A 23,462-nucleotide genomic window follows, 5' to 3' on the forward strand; every position below is an offset into this window, starting at 1 on the left:
TCATGATTTTTTTTTTCTTGTTTGTAATTAGTAAAAGTTATTGCTAATTTTCTTTCTATACATGTTAACTGTATTCTTAAATAAACTTTGTTTGATCAAAGCTCCCTAGTGGGTCAGTTGAATCATACATGCAGTAAAGCATCTCATGCTCACCCTAGCCAAATTCAAATTGCAAATCTTATGATCTAATATTTTGGTGTTTCTGACCTGAATTATAACATACCACTGTTTGACTACCATCTTACCATTTAAAAAATACTTTTCCAGTCAACTGTAGCCAACTCACTCTACCTTTAAATTGTCTTTATTTACACTTAAGGCACTAGTTTCAGACCCACGATTCTCACCCTCAAACTGAAATTCTTTCATCCTCTTCCCTAGAGGATACTTATGAATTCATTAATTAATCCTGTCTCATTGCACATACCAGGTCTAAAATAACGTGTTCCCTAACTGGTCCCACAATGTTCCGAATACACATATTGAACTCATCTTCAAGGGCACCGTTGCAAAATTGAGTTGTTCAATCTATGTGAAGATTAATGTTGGCCATGATTATTGCAGTATTTTTCTTGCATTTTTTGATTTGTAAACTCTGTCCTACAATGTAGCTACTCTTTAGACTACTCCTGCTGATGATTTCTTTCCGTTGCTGCTTCTTAAATCCACCCAAACTGACTCTATAACTTGATCTGCAGAGCAAGATCATTGCTCACTATTGTACTGATCTCATCCTTAATTAGCAGAGCTACCCCACCTCCTTTTCCTTTCTATCTCCTTCCAAAGTGTCAAGTAGCTCAATATTCAGTTCACAGCCATAGTCACCTTGCAACCTTGTCTTTGTAATGGCTATCAAATCATTCCCATTTATTTCTATTTGTACTTTCAATTCCTCTTTCTTGTTACAAATGCTGCAAGCATTCAGATAATGAGCCTTTAATTCTGTAATTTTACCATTTTTCCTTACTCTGATCTGATTTCTTGGTGCACTGTTATGTTTTTCTTCTTTCATGGGACATGTGCATTGCTGGCCAGGCCAGCATTTGGTGCCCATTCCTAACTGTCCTTGAGAAGGTGGTGGTGAGTCATCTTGAACCACTGCAGATCATCTGGTGTGGGTACAGCGCTTTAGGAAGGGGCTTCCAGGATTTTGATAGCTATGGTGAGGGAAAGGCAATATAGCTCCAAGTCAAGATGGTGAATGGCTTCGAGGGGAACCTGGATTTGGTGCTTCCCATATATCTGCTGCCCTTGTCCTTCTAGGTGGTAAAGGCCACAGGTTTGGAAGGTGCTGTCATAGAACCCTTGGCAAAGTTTGAATGTTTAAAGTGGATAGGAAGCTAATCAAGTGGGCTGCTTTGTCCTGGATGCTGTTGACTTTCTTGAGAGCCGTTGGAGCCACACACACTCAGGCACGTGAAGGGTATACCATCACACTTCTGACTTGTGCCTTGTAGATGATGGACAGACTTTGGGGAGGCAGGAGGTGAATTAGTCCCCTCTTTATTTCCAACTTCTGATCTGTTCTTGTAGCAATATTTATATGGCTGGTCAATGGTAGCCTTCAGGATGTTGATACTGGGGGATTCAGCAATGGTAATGCCCTTGCATGTCAAGGGAGATGATTAGATTCTGTTGTCCTGGCGATGGTCATTGCCTCGCAGTTATTTGGCACAAATGTTACATGCTATTTATCAGCCCAAGCCTGAATATTGTCCAGATTGTTGTTGATTAAGTGCCACTTGATAGCATAGTTAATGTACCTTCCATCACTTTGCTGGTGATAGAAAGGAGGCTGGTGGGGCAGTAATTGGCCAGATTGGATTTGGCCTGATCTTTGTGAATAGGACATCCCTGTGCAATTTTTCGCATTGCCAGTGTTGGAGCTGTATGAGAGCAGCTTGGCTAGGGGTGTGGCTAGTTCTGGAACACAAGTCTTCAATGTTATTGCCGGAATATTATCCGGCTCGGAGCCTTTATTGTATTCATTGCCTTCATCCGTTTCTTGATTTCACATGGAGTGAATTGAATTGGTTGAAAATTGGCATTTGTGATACTTAGGACCCTTGGACGAGGCTGAGATGGATCATGAACTTGGCACTTCTGGTTGAAGGTGGTTGCCTTTTGCACTGATGTGCTGGACTTCCTCATCATTGAGGATGCTCCACCAGCAGTCATGACTGCTTTGGCAGGACTGCAGAGTTTTGATTTGATCCGTTGGTTATGGGAGCACTTACCTGGTCTATTGTATGCTGCCTCTGCTGCTTGGCATGCATGTCCTCCTGTTCTGTTGCTTCACCAGGTTGGTGCATCTAATGCTGCTCCTGGCATGCTCCCCTGCACTCCTCATTGAACCAGAGTTGATCCCCTGGTTTGATAGTAATGGTGGATTGAGAGATATGGTGATTCATGAGGTTACAGATTGTGGTTGAACACAATTCTACTGATGCTGATGGCCCACAACTCCTCACGTGTCCAGCTTTGAGTTGTCAGATGTGTTTGAATCTAAATGTTTGTAAGCTCTGTCCTCTTGTCACCTTCTGATTATCATTACTCATGTCGCTATCCTGCATTTTGTCTCGTCCTTCCTCTTTAAATTTCCTGTCACTTGAATCTTCCATCTTCCAGCCCCCCCCCCCCCCCCCCCCCCGGGCCAGGACACTGAACTCAGTGCAGTTTGAGTGCAGCCCGTCCCCAGGGAGCAGCTCCCTCTATTCCCGGTACTGGTACCAGTCCCTACGAATTGAAACCCATTTCTCCCACACTAATGCTTGGGTCAGGGAGGTGGAAACATTGCTCCTGAGTACTGTACATGACCCATGCTGGAAAACTGAGATGCATGGATGACAGGTGAGAAAAGGATTGGGCACAGCGGTGATGCAGCTAATGGTTGAATGGCCTGCCATCGTTCACCGACTGGTCTTTCCTGTTTAATGGCTGCTCTGGGGAACAGTTCCTTAATCAAAAGCCCTGCGTTTAAGAGACAGGAATAGAATCATTGGCAGAAGCAAGATATACTTCTGTCAAATGCAGGCTGTGATCGTGTGAAAAATTCAGTTGTGTGTTACAAAGAAAAACAGAGTTTATTTTATTCCCATTAATTGAATAAGCTAAAGGTTGAGCAATGTTGTTGTGTGTTTCAATGCAGGTCCAGGCTCAAGTGCGGAATACCAAAATTCACTTTGACAAACTAAAGAATGACGTCTGTCAGAAAGTGGACTTACTTGGAGCCAGCCGATGCAATCTGCTCTCCCAGTCACTTGCTGCTTACCAGGTAATGAGGCTTTAGAGTGGAACATGTCACACAAACAAGGTGCATTAGATCATGACATCTGCAAACTTTGGGACTGTGCTCATTCTGCAGGAAGATGAGTGCTTTTATCCTTCCATGTCTTGGCTTTGTTGTCAATTAACAGGACAGCATCACACTGTTTAAATTATTGGTATCATTTGGCACGGTGCACAGTTAGGTGCTCAACTAATAAGAATTACAAATACCTACTGAAGAGGATTTGTTTGAAGCGAGTCTCTCATGAACCCTGAAATAGTTTTGTAGCTCATTCAAGCTTTGAGCAGGGTGAATACATGGGGTTACGGGGATAGGGTAAGATCTCCTTCGGAGAAGAGTCGGTGCAGACTCGATGGACTGCCCAATCATTTTTATATTATTCAATCTCTGAATGTTTGCATCACTAGTAAGGTCAGTATGGGTGGCACAGTGGTGAACATTGTTGCCTCACAGCGCCAAGGACCCAGGTTCAGTTCCCGGCTGGGGTCACTTTGTGTGGAGTTTGCACATTCTCCCCATGTCTGCGTGGGTTTCAAAGAACAAAGAACAATACAGCACAGGAACAGGCCCTTCGGCCCTCCAAGCCCGCGCCGCTCCCCGGTCCAGGATTGAATCCTGAATCCAGGATCCCCGTCCAATTTTCCAGCCTATCTACATACCAATATCCTATCCACCGAGCTGTCCCTCACAGCTACGATGCTTTGTTCATTACAACCTATTAACTTACCCCCACCCCCCCATTCCAGACCATGTGATCTCCAGGGAGAGGCGAAAACCCAGAGTGAAAAACCCCAGGGCCAATATGGGGGGAAAAAAATCTGGGAAATTCCTCTCCGACCCCCTGAGGCGATCGAAACGAGTCCAGGAGATCACAATGGCCCCGATTGGAAAATGCTTCCCAACCCTAGTCATTTCCACTTCCACGAACACCATATGAATTCCCTGCCCCCGAGACAGGTTCCCAACTATCCGCAGTCTCACTCTGTACCAGTTTCCTCTGGGTGCTCCGGTTTCCTCCCACAGTCCAAAGATGTGCAGGTTAGGTGAATTGGCCATGCTAATTTCCTCCTTAGTGTCAGGGGAAATTTAGATTTCTTTCGGTGAAGTGTCACACAGGAGACTTTTTAAGAAGATGGGCATTTTTGGAATTGAAGGAAAATTGGCAGTGTGAACACAGAATTCAGTCAGTGACAGGAGGCAGAGGGAGGCGATGGATGTTATTCAGACTGGGAAGTAGTTTGCAGTGGTATTCTCCAGAATCAGTTGCTCTTTAGATTGTTTATAAAAATTAAATTAGACTCAGCATTATGAAGTTTGTAGGTAATATGAAACTTAGTTATGTAATAGACAGTGATGAGGATAGTTGTCGACTTCCAGATGACAGATAGAATGATGAAATTGACAGAAGCATGGCAGGTGGATTTCAATGCAGCAGAATGTGAAATGATACACTTTGGTAAGGCTAATATAGAAAGACAGTATACTATATAATATTTTGAAAAGTGTAAATGAACAGAGAAATCTTGGTCCTTATAGGCAAATTCTTAAAGGTGGTGTGGCAAATTGATGTGGTTAAAAAAGCATATAATTACTTGGCTTTATAAATAGAAGCACCGGATACAAAAGCAAAGAGCTCATGTTAAACTTTATAAATTACTGGTTAGCCTTAGCTGGAGTATGGCAGACTGAAGGTTAATAGGTGACCTTAGAGAGATATTTAAGATGATGAGAGGTTTTGATAGAGTGGTTGGAGAAAAATTATTCCCTCCGACAAGTGACCCAGAGGTCATGGACTGAAACTTTTGCTCAAGATCTAGCGGGGAGATAAGTAGGATTGTTCAGAGTTACTGGTATCTGGAGCTTGCTAAAGCGCTGGTGGAAGCAGATTCCATACATTTTACACTAAGCTAGACGGATATGTTGAGGATGAAGAATTATAGGGTTCTGGGCAAAGAGCAGGGGTGTGGGGCTGACAAAGAGTCAGCATGGCAATGAAAGTCGAAAGGCCTCCTCCTGTGCTTCAGCTTTCTATGATTCTATATAGGCCAGACTGCATAAGGATAACAGGTTTCCTTTCCAAAAGGACTTTTACTGAGGCAAGCCCTTTTTTATTTCCAGACTTTGAATTCAAATTCTGAAGCCAGAATACGGATTTGAACTCATTCTCATAACCCATATTCTGTCTGCTCTTGCATTTAGCTTAGCACAAGTATGAAGTCAGTCTTTTCCTTTATTCCACTCCACGAATGTATCCCTATCTGCAAGTTATTGAGTCACAACTTATTAATTGAGCTCTGTATGAAGAATTGTTAAATATATTTTGTTATTTATTAATTTTTGTTCCAAAACATTTTCTCCTCCTTCCCTGGGTGATGCACCATTTCCTGCTTGATAGGAGGGAACTCGGTTTATTTGTCAGCGTCACTATTGATAATCCTACTTGTTAGTACTCGAGAATGAGCTGAGGCATTTCCCTCATTTCTCCCCCACCCTGGCCTCAGCTGTCCTGCCTATTACTATCCATTCAGAAGCATTGCATCTCTTTCAGTGGCATGTCTGAGAATAGGAATCTACCTGGTCAGACTCAATACTGTGCCTTGCCACTGCATGCTCTGCCATCATGCCACCTTTCCTTCTTAATTTCATTTGGTCTCTTTATCTATTTTCGCCTTGTACGCCGAGAAGTGACGTGTTTTCTTTTCTCTTCCACTAGACGACATTGCTTCACTTCTGGGAGAGGACAGCCCATATGATGTCTCAGATTCACGAGAGTTTCAAGGGCCATCAGTCGTACAAGTTTACCGCGCTGAAGGTAAGACTGAAAGAAAGGCGGAAGAGGTCCATCAGCCTGTCAAGACTTTCTTCCAAAAATCCATCTGTTTTGCCTCCTGACAAATGGTCTCACAAGCTCTCTCTTTGACCCATCAAAACAACACTATAAAGTCCAGATTGCAGTCGATATTCTCATGGGAATTTAACGCATTGGTTGATGCCTGGAGAGCTTTATGCTCAATGTGGTTAGAAGACACCTGTCCATTGCCTCCATCGGGCCCCCAAGGCAGCATTGGAGCATCTCAATGCATTCTCACTACTTCATTAGAGGCAAGATCAATTTACTAATGCAATGACTTATAATCTGGCATGCACTGTCTGTGGAAGCACCTTCAAAAATAATGCTCAAAAAGGTCTTGGATAAACATGAACAGGAAAAGTTTCTGGTGCTGTGGTGAAAGATAGCTTTTCAAAAAGCCAGCACAGGCATGATGGGCCGAATGGACTTCTGTGCTGTAATATTCTATGATTATATTCATGATTCTATAATTTCTTCAATCAGAAGTGTTTCCCTGGTGATCTCTCTAACAAGTGTGGGCTGCCTTTAAGTAGCATCATTGACACACAATTTCTGGCCTTATCTTACAAGATGTGCAACCAATGACTAGCGCAGTTTGGTCTGGCTGCACACCTTCTTCATTAAAATGAACAAGCAACGCAAATTTCACATACTGCCTGAGAGACTTGTAACAGATTGTGGATGGCATTTGATTACTAGGCTTTCTTTGTTCATACCATACACTAAGCGATCCATACTAACTTGCCATAGGAACAGTCGCTTATTACGAGCAGCCAGAGTAACAAGCCTGTGCTTGCAAAACCCAAAAGTATAATGTTAGATGTAATTCAGTGATTGGGGAGTACCTGGCAATTGGGGAGTACCTGGCAAATCATAGAAGAATCATAGAAACCCTACAGTGCAGAAGGAGGCCATTCGGCCCATCGAGTCTGCACCGACCACAATCCCACCCAGGCCCTACCCCCACATATCTACCCGCCAATCCCCTAACCTACGCATCTCAGGACTCTAAGGGGCAACCCTGAGTGTGCTAATAGCTACACTAACAACCAATTTAAGATGATCAATTGAGCTCATAATGTAGTTCATAAGCGCTTGCTAGAAGGGACATAAATTCTTATGTCGCCCATTTGTGTGAATGTGATTGTAATCCCACCAGCCACCAGGTGGCATAGTGTCAAATTTTACCTGGTTACACAGAGAGGAAATATATTGAGATGTTTTAGTATGTTAAAGGCACCATGCAAATGCAAGTTCTTGTTGTTCTGTCAGCCACAGTTTGTATTCAATTGTTACTCTTCGAAGAAAGCACTTTATTTATATGTTACGATCCCAGTTGATGTTATAACTGGATGGGAAGTTCCTGGAATGGAACCCTGGTTCAAAACATTGTCAGGGCGATTCTCCCAAAAAATTCTAAATGTCAGATTCATGTGAAAACTGGAGTAAAGCACGCTGGTTTTTTCAGTGGGAGATAAGAGAAGAATTTCCCACACTCTGTGCACTGCAGAGTGCACAAGTGTAAATCCCGCTGGAGAAGCGCTGAGTGGGCCACTGCACATGTGCCGGTCTGTCAGCACCGAGATCGATGCACGTGCAGTGGCCCCTGTCTGCCGGCCTCCCGATTGCTGGCCAGACCCACGCAACGCCAGCCTCCTCCACCCTCCCCCCCCCCCGCCATGGCCTGATCACTGCCTCTCCCCCCCCCCCCCCCCCCCTCCCAAAAACATGCCTGGGCCCAGCATTGATTCCCCTTCCCCCCCCCCACCCCAATGGGCAGCCCTGATCGCCGGCCTGTCTCCCCCACGGATCCTGCAGAGTGGCAGCGGGACACATGGTGTGCCAAAGTGCTCCCTGGGCATTGGCACCTTGCCCCTTGGGCAGTGCCAGGGGGCCCAGGCTGGCACTACCAAGGTGACAATGCCCAGGGGCACCGCCCCCCCCACTCCCCGCTGCCCGACCTTCTGTGGGGCTTCGATTACCCCCCCCCCCTTCACTCCAGCATGTGGAAATCTCTGGGCCCGCTAGTTCCCCACAAGTAGTTGTAGTAACCCCGCTGGAGTGAAATACCCTGGCGGTGAGGGGGGGGAGGCTAGCGGGCCCAGAGATTTCCATCCCAGACCCGCTAACGGCATTTAAACCATATTGAAATGAAGGGCTGCAAATATTATGCCAGAAATCTGGTGCTGGGAGACACGCTCACAGCCGGACGCCCAATGCAGATCGCGCTAATCTGGCACCGCTTAAATCTCCCGGCCTGCTCCACTAAAAATTCAGTGCAGCGGGATGGGAGAATCCCCCCCCCTCCCCCCCGTAACTTTTACTTTTTTTAATCAAACGCGGAGAAACAGACTAACATAGAAATCATAGAAATCATAGAAACCCTACAGTACAGAAAGAGGCCATTCGGCCCATCGAGTCTGCACCGACCACAATCCCACCCAGGCCCTACCCCCATATCCCTACATATTTTACCCGCTAATCCCTCTAATCTACGCATCCCAGGACACTAAGGGGCAATTTTAGCATGGCCAATCAACCTAACCCGCACATCTTTGGACTGTGGGAGGAAACCGGAGCACCCGGAGGAAACCCACGCAGACACGAGGAGAATGTGCAAACTCCACACAGACAGTGACCCGAGCCGGGATTCGAACCCAGGTCCCTGGAGCTGTGAAGCAGCAGTGCTAACCACTGTGCTACCGTGCCGCCCACTGTGCTACAGGCCCGCTAATTAATTTTAACAAAACATTTATTAAAAAGGAAAAAATTGGATTATCATACAATATTCCTTTATTCCCTCCTTGGCTTAACAAATGCATACAAGTTTCAGAATTAATATGGTTGAATAAGTACTTTTGAAGCGACAGTTTAACACACACAGTTCTTTTTTAAAGCACACAGGATGACTGTGGTCGAATGCACACTCTGCTCTCAAATCCAAGCTAATGTCTGGATTTCTCCTCTGAATCTTACCCCCCTCCCCACCCCCCCCAGAGGATTATCACGTGAGAGTTTCCAAACTCTACTCATAAAACCATGCTTTAAAACCTTCACTGAATGGTTCGCATTCCGAATTCCACTCCACGTTTTCCAAAGGATTCTTGAGCAGAGTTTCCGCTCCACTTCTACCAGCAAATTCACTCCAGTATTTTGTACCAACCCCTTTAGGCTTTCTTTGTCTTGACTGTTTCTACACACACACATCCAGCCACTGATTGCTACAGATATTTTAATTCATGTCTCGCAGTGTGTAGTAAAATCTCACAAACTTGAAAATCACTTCAGATCTTTTTCTGATGTCTCAGCCTTCCTCTAACTCTCTCTGTCTTTACTGAGCAGTCCTGTGTTCTCCTACCTTTAATTTCATTCAGCTTGGAAACTTCTCTAGTTTTCTTAACCAGCCACTCTTTAGATAACCATTATTGCATTGTATGGTTTTTCTTATAGCAAAGCTGAGAGAGATGTTCCCTCTCTAGCTTTCTAAAACCACTACTTTTAGCAGAGCTGGGGTAGGTGTTCCCTTTCTAGCTGCCTATCTACAACTGTGCTAGCTTTCAGTTAAAAACTAAGAACCTCTAGTTGCTGAGCAACACCTGCAGTTTTACCTTTATATTTACATTTTACATTGCAACTCTCTTTAAGCACAGCATGAAATCTAAATATAGATTCCTTCCAAGTACAGAAACATTGAAGTAGACACATCTAAAACTATACCTTATTTTGAATGTTTACCAATACATAAAGAATCCCTTAAAACTACCCTTGATCTACTAACATACATAATACCTTTCAACATCTTTTAAAAAATCACAAAAGGAATACACTGCCGACAGTTTGCTTTTCTGGTATCATCACTGTTTTCTTTAAAAAGGGAACAGATTGTTCCCAGGCTACACTGTTAACTTCTAGTCACCAGTAGAGCAGCTTATCAAAGAGCTGGAAGCAGTCCCCTGGCTGGCATCCTGGCCACATGGGGTCTTGACCAGCGAGTGGTTCAATGTATACTTGAATATAAATAGAATAATAATGGATAGTCAGAACTCATTCATGGAGCAAGTCGTCAACTAGACTTGAGTTGCAAGCAGAGAGTTTACCTTACATTGCAGCAGTGCTGTTGGTCAAGGATTTTCTGCAGTCACTACACCCAGCAGGTCATTGCCTGTAGGATCAGGAAGAACTTGCATTTTTACATAGTACCTGTAATGTCCTTTGGACATTGCAAATGTCAGGAAACTTGGCAGCTAATTTATACACCACTAACAACAGTGAGATAAATGATCCATGGATCTGTTTTGGTTGAGGGATGAGTATTGACCAGGACACTGGGTAGAACCGCTATTTCTCTTCAATTGGTGCCATGGGATGTTTTAAATCTAAGAGGGGAGAGGGTAGATGTGACGACAATGCCATCAATTGACATTGATATCAGTCACTGCTGACGGATCCAAAGTTGTTGCAGATTGCTGGTGAGACAGCTCAGTGAAGGAGTCGCCACTTCATACTCCAGTATTCAATAACATGTACAACACATTCCCCCTTGCAATATTAGACCCAGGGATAATTAGGTAGTGTCTAGTTGTCTAGACACAATGTTGTATTTATAGGGTCTCTTTTCAGACTCTAAATGTTTTGGTTGGTTTTTTTTCTTAAACGTACAGAGTTTGCAGGACCCTTTTCAACATCTGACTGAGGAGGAGTTTAACCAGACCAAGGAGAAAGAGGAGGAATGCATAACTGATGACATAGACAAGTAAGTAAGGACTCCTGTAATCACAAACAGGGGAGAGGATAGAAGGAAATAGCTGAATCTCGCTCGGCAGCAACTGCATTGCTCACTTGTTGCACACTCACTTTATGTCTTGCTCGGAGCAAGTTTCAGGCAGTTTAGAAATAAGCCTGAGATGCTGCTTTAAAACGTGTCTGTCCACAAGGCATGTGGGCAGTGTATTTTAGTATGAGCTCAATCATTGCTCTTCCAATTTCCAGTGCTGCGGGAAAAATCCTTCCAGCTGTTTTCACTTAACAGCCTTTCTCAGTTGTCTGCCTGAGATCAGCTAAAATTGACTTGTGAGCTGGGGATGACTCAACACTATTGATCGACATGTGGAAGAATTTCCTCCCATCTGTCAACACTGGAATATATTGGAAAGGGGGCTGACATATGTTATCCATTTTGCACACTCCTGATAAGTGGCCTGAAACGACAAGCAAGAATGACCAAGGTTTATCATTGATGTCAGCTGTGGCTCAATTATAGCACTCTTTTGCCTCTGTGTGTCTGAAGGTCAAGATGATCTAGTTCCTTGAGCCTATTGTGCTATTCAGTGAAATCATGGCTAATGTGTGATTTAACTCCATACACTTGCCTATGTTCCATATTCTCTCGATCCTTACTTAACAAAAACCTGTCAATTCCAGCTTTAAAATGAACAATTGACTCAGCATTGAGTGCCTTTGTGTTAAGAAGTGTTTCCTACCTTCACTCCTGAAATACTTGACTCCTATTTTAAGACTTAGAATCTCCCAACCAGCCAAAATAATTTATTTCTATCCACCACCTTCTTCACTTCTCGATCAAATCATCCTTTAATCTTCTAAATTCCAGGGAGTACAGCCCTAGTTTGCCTTGGAAATTTAACCTTTGGAGTCCAGATATCATCTAGTAAGATTACACTGCACTGTCTTCAAGGCCAGTATATCCTTCCTAAGGTGTGATGCCCAGAAATGAATGCTGTACTCCAGGTGTGTCTTAGCGGTGCTTTGTATAACTGCAGCATGCCTTCTAATCTCTTCTTTCTATTCCTCTAGATACAAAGGGTAGCATTTCAGTAGCCTTTTGATTGTGTTTTTGTACCTGTCTGTGACATTTTAATGATTTATGTACATGGTACCCTAAGTTTCTAGCTTTTTATAATTTGGGAAGTACTCTTATCTTTTTTGAACCCATAGTGGTTCATGCCGATATTGAAATCTATTTTGCACATTTGCTTAATTTATTAATATCTATTTGTAATTTAATGTTTCCATCTATATGGTTTCCAATGACTCCTGTCTTTGTGTCATTAGCAAGTCTGGATATGTGGCTCTCTCCAGTCATGTAAGTGTTAGTAAATACAGTGAGGACAGTAAGTCCCAGTTTTAAGTTGCCCCTTCTGCTTTAACATTGGTCAGTTAATGGGGCCTGTATTCAGGTTTAGAACTGGTAGTGTTGATTTAAAGTTGTTTTGTGCTGGTTTGGATGGAGGGTCCTCCCTCTCATCGTTCTTGCTGACCCACCCTCTTGCCATCGCTCCAGTTTGTGGCCCCTCCCTCTCCCAGTCCCTCCCTCTCAATGATCCTCTGGTTTGCAGCCTCTCCTTCTCGCTAACCCTCCCTCTCACAGACCCTCCAACTCAGGCCTCCTGCTGCCTGACAGTCCTCACACACTTGCTGACCCTCCCTTCCACTCGCCGACCCTCCAGCTCAGGCCTCTCCTGTTCCTGACCCTCTTCCCTCCCACTGAATTCCAACTCTCTGGCTTATGGCCTGTCCTGTTCCCTGGCCCTCCCAGCCTATGCTGATCCACCAGCCCATAACCTTTCCTGCTCCCTGACGCTCTCCACACTCCTCCCTCTCACTGCCGTCCATCTCACCACCTCTTTCAGTCCCTTGCTGCACGAGAGGCTTTGCCCACAGTCTGGCCCAGGAGAGGGAGGCACAGGGAGGTTTGGGAGAGGGCTGGTGAGGGTGCAGGATGTGTGGTGAGTGGGCGGTTTGGCAAGCAGAGTGGCTGGGACCAGAAAGGTTGGGGAAAAGTGGCAAGAGGGAGAACCAGGGAGCAGAATGTGTGGTGAGCTAGAGTGTCCAAGTTCAGGAGAGGCAGTGAGTAGAAGGAAGTAACATATTTATTTTGAAAGTTATTTCCTTTTACCAGTATAGGAATTCAGCAATGTGAAATATTTCAACTTAGAGTATAAAGTCTTCATACATTTTGTTGATGGAATGAGTGCTACAAAGCCTAACTACAGCTTTTCCCTTGGCTGTAGTGGGAAAATCCGATTTGCTGAAAGTTGTTGCACATCTAGTTGCAATTTTCAGGAATGCAACTTTAAGTGAGAACTTACTGTAGGTAAGACCCCAACACAGATCCTTGTGGGAGGTCACTATTCACACCCTGTCAATTAGAGTACTTGTCTATTCTCTGCCTACTCTCTGTTCCTGTCTGCTCAGCCAGTTTTCTAACCAGCAAACCTTCGATTCCATGAGCTTCAAACTTAGCTAGTGGTGCATTATAAGGGATTTTATCAAATGCTTTCTGGAAGCCCAGATAAATAATATGGACATTATTTGGCTCACTACCTTAGTCATGCCTTCAGAAAGTTCATTCAGATTCATTAGACATGCCCTACCCTTTACAAATCCATGCCGCCTCTCTACGATCAGTGGAAATTTTTCAGTAACTTCATCCTTAATTATAAACTTTAGTAATTTCCCAACAAAAGATGATGGGTTAACTGGTTTCCATCTCTCCAGTTTTATGAACAGCAGAGTAACATATGTAATTTTCATATCTAAAGTAATGGTTCCTGAATCAAGAGAACATGGAAAGATTATAGTTAGGGCACCTGCAACTTTCTCACCTATTTCCTTTAAAACTATGGGATGAAAGCCATCTGATCTTAGGGATTTGTCACGCTTGAATGCCATTATTTGCTTACATGACTAATAGTGTCCCTCCACCCTTGGGATGTAAAATAATTATTTAGCATGTGCACCATTTCTTCATTTCATTTATAATATTCACGTTATAATTTTTAAGCACCCACATTTTCCTGGTGTAATTGTAAAAGATCTTGGTATTGATTTTAATATCCTTCACAAGTTTCTTTTCAAACTTCCTTTTTGAGAGTCTTACTAAAAGTATTGTAACCCTTTTTTGTTGATTGTATCTCTCCCATTCATCAGGATCTGTGCTTTTATTGCATTTTGTACACTTTTTTTTAGCTTTATGGTATCCCTTTCCTTTTTAATTGTCTATGACTATTTGCTCCTTAGGGATATAACTGGTTATGTATCACATTAAATTATTTTTGAACACCTCTCACTGATCATCTTTTGTTTGACTTATTAAAATATTTAACACACTGTCCAGTTTATCATGACCAGTCTCTCATCCTGTTGAAGTTGTCCTTATATAAACCTTGAATCCTATTAAATGCTCCATGTTTCTCCCTTTCAAACACAGCACTATGGTCACTATTAAATAAATGTTCACATACCATTAGGGTATAATTAAATTTGTCTCGTTGCTCATTAAATCTAACATGATTTGCCTCCCTGATGGTTCCAGCACATAGTTGCTGCAGAAAATTATTCCAAATACGTTCAAGGAATTCATTACCTTCCTGACTGGAGCTTGTCTCTTATCCCAGTCTATATGGAAGTGAACATTCCCCATTAAAACCACTCTGCCTTTACTACGTAAGATAAATATTAAATCCAGTCTCCACATTAATACATTCTTTGACTACACAGCGACTATTAGGAGCACTATACACGATTCTCACTGCAAACTTAAATCCGCTGAATGGACCTACCTTTTTTTAAGTTGATCTTTCTCTACACCCTAGCTATAACTATAACACTACAATCTGCACCCTCTCCTCTATGAATGGTATGCTTTGTCTGTATCGCAAGCAAGAAACAATACTTTTCACTATATACTAATACATGTGACAATAATAAATCAAATCAAAGACAGTAAATTGAGCTGCCATCTGCTCTGTCAAGTGTCTGGAAAAGATCCCAAGATTCAATTTGGAGAAGAGTAGAGCAGTGTACTAGGCAATATTTATCTCTCCATCAAGATCATTAAAACAGATTATCTGGTCATTATCTTGTTGTTTGTGGGCTTTACACTACGGCAATTTACTGCCCCGTTTCTCTTCATTAGAGCAGTAACTATGCGTTAAGTGCTTTATATGTAAAATGCACTTGATAAATCAACATTTTTTATCATCTTTAGTGGTTAACAGACTCCACAATTCCTAATACTGATACTACGTCATGTAGTTTTCATAGAATCATAGAAACCCCACAGTGCAGAAGGAGGCTATTCGGCCCATCGAGTCTGCACCGACCACAATCCCACCCAGGCCCTACCCCCATATCCCTACATATTTTACCCGCTAATCCCTCTAATCTACGCACCTCAGGACACTAAGGGGCAATTTTAGCATGGCCAATCAACCTAACCCGCACATCTTTGGACTGTAATATATAGAACTGAAATATCCAGGTTTCTCTGGGCAGGGAGTTTACTTGGTGGGCCCCAGTGATATTATCACCTTATTTGTCAATTCAAGCAGATATATACTTCCTGTGTGCAGTTCTCCAAGTTGGCCTTAACACTGGCATATGGTCTTCCAACGCCATGACTTTGTCACTGCTTTGATAAAATTCATTTCATGTGGATAAGCTGAATGGATGTTATATTACCGATGTGGGTGTGACCTCTCTCTTTTGTTCTACTGCAACTTATAAAACTCCTTATGAGGTGCCTGAAGATTGGAGAGTGGCAAATGTTGTGCCTTTGTTTAAAAAGGCTGCAGGGAAAAGCCTGGGGACTACAGGCCAGTGAGCCTCACATCTGTGGTGGGTGAATTGTTGGAAGGTATTTTGAGAGACAGGATCTACAGGCATTTAGAGATGCAAGGACTGATTAGGGACAGTCAGCATGGCTTTGTGAGTGGAAAATCATGTCTCACAAATTTGATTGAGTTTTTTGAAGGGGTAACCAAGAAGGTAGATGAGGGCAGTGCAGTTGATGTTGTCTACATGGACTTTAGCAAGGCCTTTGACAAGGTACCGCATGGTAGGTTGTTGCATAAGGTTAAATCTCACGGGATTCAGGGTGAGGTATCTAAATAGATACAAAATTGGCTTCTTGACAGAAGCCAGAGGGTGGTTGTAGAGAGTTGTTTTTCAAACTGGAGGCCTGTGACCAGCGGTGTGCCTCAGGGATCAGTGCTGTTATTTGTCATTTATATTAATGATTTGGATGAGAATATAGGAGGCATGGTTAATAGGTTTGCAGATGACACTAAGATTGGTGGCATAGTGGACAATGAAGAAAGTTATCTCCAATTGCAGCGGAATCTTGATCAATTGGGCCAGTGGGCTGACGAATGGCAGATGGAGTTTAATTTAGACAAATGCGAGGTGATGCATTTTGGTAGATTGAACCAGGGCGGGACTTACTCAGTTAATGGTAGGGCGTTGGGGAGAGTTACAGAACAAAGAGATCTAGGGGTACATGTTCATAGCTCCTTGAAAGTGGAGTCACAGGTGGACAAGAGTGGTGAAGAAAGCATTTGGCATGCTTGGTTTCATTGGTCAGAACATTGAATACAGGAGTTGGAATGTCTTGTTAAAGTTGTACAAGATATTGGTAAGGCCACACTTGGAATACTGTGTGCAATTCTGGTCACCCTATTATAGAAAGGATATTATTAAACTAGAAAGAGTGCAGAAAAGATTTATTAGGATGCTACCGGGACTTGATGGATTGAGTTATAAGGAGAGGCTGGATAGACTGGGACTTTTTTCTCTGGAGTGTAGGAGGCTGAGGGATGATCTTATAGAGGTCTATAAAATAACGAGGGGCACGGATCAGCTAGATAGTCAATATCTTTTCCCAAAGGTAGGGGAGTCTAAAACTAGAGGGCATCGGTTTAAGGTGAGAGGGGAGAGATACAAAAGTGTCCAGAGGGGCAATTTTTTCACACAGAGGGTGGTGAGTATCTGGAACAAGCTGCCAGAGGTAGTAGTAGAGGCGGGTACAATTTTGTCTTTTCAAAAGCATTTAGATACATGGGTACGATGGGTATAGAGGGATATGGGCCAAATGCGGGCAATTGGGATTAGCTTACAGGTTTTTTTTAAAAAAGGGCGGCATGGACATGTTGGGCCGAAGGGCCTGTTTCCATGCTGTAAACCTCTGTGACTCTATGACTCCTTCTGCTCGAGTGCTTTTTGCTGCTACTTAATTTTCTGGGTATTTAAAGTTCCTTGTCACAATTCCCCTGCTGACTCACTAGGGAAAAGGAGTATCTGATGTAACACCATGCCATGGCGACAAGATGTGGTCGTTATATGTTAGTGCCGTGAGCAACTTGTCCATGATATTGTTGCTGAAGCCATGGAATATTCACTTTCATGTAAGGATGATCCATGCTCCATGTTTGGATGTGAGTTTTTTGTACATCAGCTCACTTTTATTTTGGCATGGCCACAATTCTAACTAACGTTGAGGACCCCTTGAAGAAAGTGGTTCCTAGAGAATTCCATGCTTGTAATTTTTCCCGTATGCTGAGCTCCTGATTGCAATCTTGCAATTGTGGGCAGTTATGAAATGGAGGCAAAAATAAACTACAAGTAGAATCCTCCTATATCAGAGTGTTATAAATATTGTCTGGGAGTTGAAGTAACTGACCGGAAGTGGCACCTCCTTTCTGGAGAGTATGAAAAGATAATCTGGATCAATAGAAGCTGTAGGCACATAGAACACTTTCTGCCTAGCATTGCAGGTGAAGGGGTAGCAGATCACAAATAGTGGTTTAATTATCAAAATCACTGCCATATGAGAAAGCAAGTCCAGAGTGAGAAAAGCCTATTCTTGTGATGATAGCGAAGCTTCTTTGTCTTTTTTAGATTCTTTATTTTTGCTGCAAATTGTATGGAAAATCTTGCTTGTATTTGCATCTCAGGGATGCAGCGATGTGCATTGTACCAGGAGCACTCAGTAGTTCTGATCTGATTATTTGCATTATACCCAGATGCATTATAGGTCTGGAGCAGGCAATTATTTAATACAGATTGATCAGTCAATCTGTTTCTGAGCGTCCGAGGGGATAGTGGTTCCGATTGATCAGTCTGTGAGATGACCTGTAGGTCAGACCTGGACAAGGGATACAGCCAGTGGACCTGTGTAGTTACTTTAAAGGACAGCCCTGAGCCCAGGAGCTTCTAATTGTGGGTGAAAGGTGGGCTCAACTTAGCAGTGAGGGTGGGCTGAATCCAGGCCTGATAATATTTCATCATATAAGATATGAGGGTCATGTTTTAATGGATCAATCTTGCTTTTTTCTTTTGACATTTCAAGGAGATTAGTAGAAGTTATATCGAATTAGATTTACAGTTATTACTGAGTACTATTTGTTCACAAGTTTAATAAGAAGCAATCTGCTTGTTGGGTTGTAGCCTGCACCTTGCTCTAAATGCGTATTCAATCTGCCTATTGAAGATGAGGCACATACCAGGATGGCCTGAGACATAACCCAGTGCATGGCAAGTGCCAAGATGGTCCCTAATGTGATTCCCCAGGCTGTGCTGAGTTTGTTGATCTCAGCTGGAGCAGAGGTTAGGTGTCCCTGGGCTGAGGAATGGAGAGTGAGCCAGAGCTGCTTCTCATGATCATCAACAGCTCCTGCTTGGATATGCCTGTGTGTGGAGACTGACAGAGAACAGAATTGTTACAGTGCAGAGTGTACAGTGTTCTACAGTACAGTACGGAGGCCATTTGGCCCATCATGTCTGCACCAGCTCCCCAAATGACCAATTATTTTAGTGCCATTCTCCTGCGTTTTCCACATAACCCTGCACTTCCTCTTCAAATTGCCCAATTCGCCCAATCGAACCTGCCTCCACCACAGTGTATTCCAGACCTAGCCACTTGCTGCATGGAAAAGTGTCTTCCTCACTTTTGCTTGTTTTGCAAGTTATTTTAAATTCTCAATCCTTTCATGAATGTGAACGGTTTCTCCCTATCCGCTCTGTCCAGACCCCCGCAAAGTTGCGCTCAGCTGTGTTGCCTTCATTGGTTGAATAGCTAGCAGATGTTGTGGGTTTTCACATGAAGAATGTTCTTCAGGATGAGGTACCGGATACACATGCACACACACTTCTTCAGCAGCAATGGGGAGGAACGCTTGGAGATATAAAAAGAAATTCTATTGATAAGTGCTGTAATTTATATATAGGAAGTTAAATGTGAAGAATTGAGGAATGTTTATAAATCCTTCTTACCCAAGGCAAAGAGAGAAATGGTGATCTTGTTACTTGTTTCTGATTTTGAAACATCGAGGTGTTATTATAATCCTCAAAGAGTTGCTTCAACAATCGTACAAATTACTGTTAGCTTATTATTTTTCTACCAGGTGTGCAATGATCTAATTTGATTTAAATTGTCAGGTTTTTTTTATAAAAAGAGGGTTAGATGCTGTCTCCTGGCTATAGTGTAAGAACAAATAGAGCGGGATTCTCCGGACTCGTTCGTCCCGAAACTGTAAAATCCCACCCGAGGTCAACAGACCTTTCCGTTTTCCGCCCCTCTCCTGCTCCGATTCCCGTGATGGGTGGAGTGGTAAAATTCCAGCCGTAGTTTCTGTTCCCCAATCGTGGATATCAAGTTACTAAAGGTATGGCGTGATCACTTTGGCCACTAGTCTTATTCCACTCTAGAACATCTTTGTTCATAGAGTACAGTCTCGAATTGCAGTAAGATGCACTGAGATAATTTAGGGAATAAAATGGAATTGTTTTTTTGAAGGGAAAGATGCATTTAAATTTCCCCCTCCTCCACTCTTTGCTTGACTTTCCACCACTTTCATTGGTTGTAAGAGGTGGCCAAGAAACAGGGATAAAAGACATGGCAGCCTTTTGTTGCTTGTTGGAAGTGGGACAAAGGCAGCAGAGCACTGGAAGTTACCACACTGATAGCCTTTCCCAAGACCAAATACATGAATCAAAGACTTGGGTCACACACCAAATAATTGTTTTATTAAAAGCAAGGCCATATCTGTTACCTTGTGCATAATCTCAAAGCATATATGATCATAGAAATCATAGAAACCATACAGTGCAGAAGGAGGCCATTCGGCCCATCGAGTCTGCACCGACCACAATCCCACCCAGGCCCAACCCCACGTATTTACCCACTAATCCCTCTAACCTACGCATCTCAGGACTCTAAGGGGCAATTTTTAACCTGGCCAATCAACTTAACCCGCACATCTTTGGATATCTCTCTATCCCCCATTATAGGCTGGAGCCACAAGAATAAGGCTTTTCATTTTCACCGTGAAAATGATTAGACATTGCCATTCACTTTGATGGTAAATTGTTTTAAAGTATCTTGCTTTGTTTTCTTGTTCGCTCTAGGACCTCATATATTTCCCCATTAAGAAGCATCATTATAAACAATATTCAATGCTTAACAAAAGCAAATTATTGAGACACTAAGAGAGCGGGCCACAGGATACCACCAGTACTAAAAAGAGCGAAAGAGAAATCAGGAAGCTAATGATTCGGGTACACTGAGGTTAGGTATTTTAAAAGCTTAGCTTCCAGGAGGAGAAAATGATGGGAACCAGGTCCAGAATCTCACATCTTGAGGTCCTGGAAATGAAAATATTAAAGTCGGAGGCAGTTGATTGAATCTTCATTCCCCCTCAGTGACAATGTAGAGAAGAGGGAGAGTATTGAGGATGGACTTGTTCTTTCCCACCCTGGATGTTCCTTTTACAATGCCCCCCCCCCCCCCCCATGTTCACTCCCTTAAGTTCAAGGGGTGCAGACTTCAACAGATCTGGAGGGCTATTGGTTTGCCCTCCCATTCATTTCCAGGTTTGAATGGATCACGTTGAACCTTGGCTCAATGGTAACACCGTGCCACATTGAGTCAGAAGGTTGTGGGTTCAAGTTGCACTCCAAAGACTTGAATACATAAACCAGGCTGACACTCCAGCAGCAGCGTACTGAGTGAAGACTGCATTTTTGGAGCTACTATCTTTTGGATGCAATATTAAAACATGGCCTTATCTGCTCTCCCGGATGGGTCAGACAGACAGCAGTGAGCTAACTGAGCAGATAGCTTACTCAAGAGATAGTGGGTGCTGGGTAAATATTGACCAGGGAACCCTTTTTTCTCCAGCACTCTCTTAAAATTCTGCTCCAGTTTCTTGTCCTCTTTGTAAGCTTGAGGCTCCAAACAGATCCCTCCCTCCCTCTTTCCTGGCCTGCTTCAATCCTGCTAAATTTGGAAAGCAATAGAGCATAATGTGTTGCAGAGCAAGAAACAAAGAGAGACAAGAAGAGGAGTGAGAATAAGAGAAAGTTTAGAAGTAAGAGGGAAACATTTGAAGGTGAAGGAGAGAGGGAGAGAAACTGAAAAAAGGGGAGTAAAAAAAAAGTCAGAGGGGAGAGAGAGAGAAACAATTGCAGGAGAGGGAGGGAGAAGAGAGGAGATAGAGCAAAGCAGAATTGAAGTAGTGTGCAGTGGAGCGTTGAAGAATTGAAATGAAAGAGAGATAGGAAACAAGGACACAATATAGCAGTGAACGAGAGAGAACGAGAAGTCAAACTGAATGCAAAGGAGGAGAAAATCAAGCGAAGGAAGAAAGGGAGGAGACATTATTACCCTGGCTCTCGAGTAAGGAGGAAGAGAATCGAGGCAGGACAGAGACAGGAAGATGGCACCATGAAATTCTAACAGAGGAGGCTCTTTGGCTGATTTCAGTGCCATCCTCAGAGGAAGGCAAGGTTATTTCTGGGATTTTCAGAGCAATCAAGATATGTGAAAATAAAGGAACTGACATCAAGAGAGAAAGCACAAAAGGCACTTAGAGTGCTAGGCAGAAAAAAAAGAGAATGAGATGCAAAGTAAAATACGCTCAGAAATGAATACAAAAATGTACAGGAGGTTACAAATTCAGAAGACTGAGGAATAAACACTTAAAACAAAAAGGGGGCTGAAAATAACTCCTAGGATAAGCTTAGTAATTAATGTTGCTGATTAAAGGGGGTGATGGAATTCCTTTCTCCGCTGTTTTATTGCAGGCTTTAGCCTGTTTGATCTGCTAATATTGCTAACAATGACTCTCAGGCTGTAGAGAGAGATGGTGTTTGAAAGGTGCACAAGAGGGATGAAGAGGTTGAATTTGAGTTCTGGCAAGGATGCTTTGTTTGAACGATGTCTAATATTCCGGATATTTCTTTGAAGCTCCAGGACATTGTTGCACTTTTAAGTTAGCCTCCTGAATTCCGAATTTTTATTGGTACAGTGGATTAGTGAACTATGATACAAAGTGGTAGGATGATCAGAGGGTTTCTCCATCTGATGTGGTTTTATTTGTTTTCAGGTTGGTGCTCCTGGATGAAGATGAAGAGCCAGGACCTGGTGCAGGTAAATAATTGTGAGGGAGTTGCATCCACTGCTGTGTTAGTAGTTTGAGGATCCAGTAAATTCCAGTTCCACTTCAAGTATCCCCTCACCACAGACTCCACCCCCACAAAAGATGTTTAAATCCTATCCTGCCCAGAAGCATTGATTGCAAATTTTGCTTTGTTCACATCTTCAGAATGCTACCAGGCTAAGCCAGACTGGGGAGGCTAATGCATCTTATCTGTTTCTGTTGAGAAAAGCAGCAGCAGCTCTGCCAGCTATTGCCTGTCATATCAAATAGGATTACATAGTATCCACAGCCCAATAGTATCCACACTAGACTCCTGCCACCTTCCTGCATCTTGCTCCATAACCATCTCCTTCGATTCCCTTCACCGTAAACATCCATGCTCCTCGCCTCAACTCCTTTTGTGTAGTGAATTCCACCTTCTCAGCACTGTTTGCTCAGTTTTCTGAACCTGCTTGGCAGTCTAGGCTGGTGACTAATCCTATTGAAGAGACTGTTTTCTTCACCAGCTATTCTGCCTCTGACTCTTGCTGAGGTTTCAGAAAGGGAGACTGAGTAATCAGAAGGAGTCAGTGGTCCTGATCTTTCCAAGGAATACCAGGTAATGCCAGAGATGTGGACGTGCTGCCAAATTTAAGACCCCTTTAGAACTTTTTTTTACTTCTTGGCAACTGGCCAAATTGGACAGCTGGTTGGCTCCTTGGCAGGAAGCTGCAGCCAGGGATGTCCTTGCCAATCACAATTGCAAGGCAGGCCAGAGGTTAAGGGTTTGGGATGGTCATTTTGTTGTGTGGGATGTTACTGGGGAGAGAAAATGATGCCATGGGGGATTTAGAGGGAAGTTGCTTATCACGCCAGTAATTAGAGGCTGTGATTGGTGGAAGGGAGCTTGGAGAAGCGCTCCAGCTCCTCCTGGTCTTCAAGGAGTGCTGGAAAAGACACTTATCTACTTCAGCTGGCAGCTCCTGTCCTCCTTTTGTTACCTAGTTTCCTGAACTCAGGGAAACCTGGCTGGAAATTGTTAAATTTAAATTAGGTTTCCAATTACATGATTGAAGCTGATTTAAATGAGGATTCTCCAAGATGGGAC

The 23,462-nt window shown here is 43.2% G+C and overlaps 1 protein-coding gene and 1 long non-coding RNA gene across 4 annotated transcripts in view; one reads left to right on the forward strand and one right to left on the reverse strand.

The window, feature by feature from the left end:
• Positions 1–4,164, reverse strand: part of LOC144503867 (uncharacterized) — a 208,978-nt gene extending 204,814 nt beyond the window's left edge. The window contains exon 1 of the long non-coding RNA XR_013499565.1: positions 4,017–4,164. This is a non-coding gene — a long non-coding RNA (uncharacterized LOC144503867). The remainder of the gene's footprint in view (positions 1–4,016) is intronic.
• The window catches only part of LOC144503866 (islet cell autoantigen 1-like protein), a 106,291-nt gene that overhangs the window by 64,581 nt on the left and 18,248 nt on the right, over positions 1–23,462 (forward strand). For all 3 annotated transcript variants that reach the window (XM_078228872.1, XM_078228871.1, XM_078228873.1), the window contains 4 exons: positions 3,149–3,274; positions 6,003–6,101; positions 10,802–10,893; positions 22,322–22,365. In XM_078228872.1, the coding sequence (XP_078084998.1) occupies positions 3,149–3,274; positions 6,003–6,101; positions 10,802–10,893; positions 22,322–22,365 (361 nt within the window). The remainder of the gene's footprint in view (positions 1–3,148; positions 3,275–6,002; positions 6,102–10,801; positions 10,894–22,321; positions 22,366–23,462) is intronic.

The sequence above is a fragment of the Mustelus asterias genome, chromosome 14, assembly GCF_964213995.1.
Source record: "Mustelus asterias chromosome 14, sMusAst1.hap1.1, whole genome shotgun sequence".
Taxonomy (NCBI): domain Eukaryota; kingdom Metazoa; phylum Chordata; class Chondrichthyes; order Carcharhiniformes; family Triakidae; genus Mustelus; species Mustelus asterias.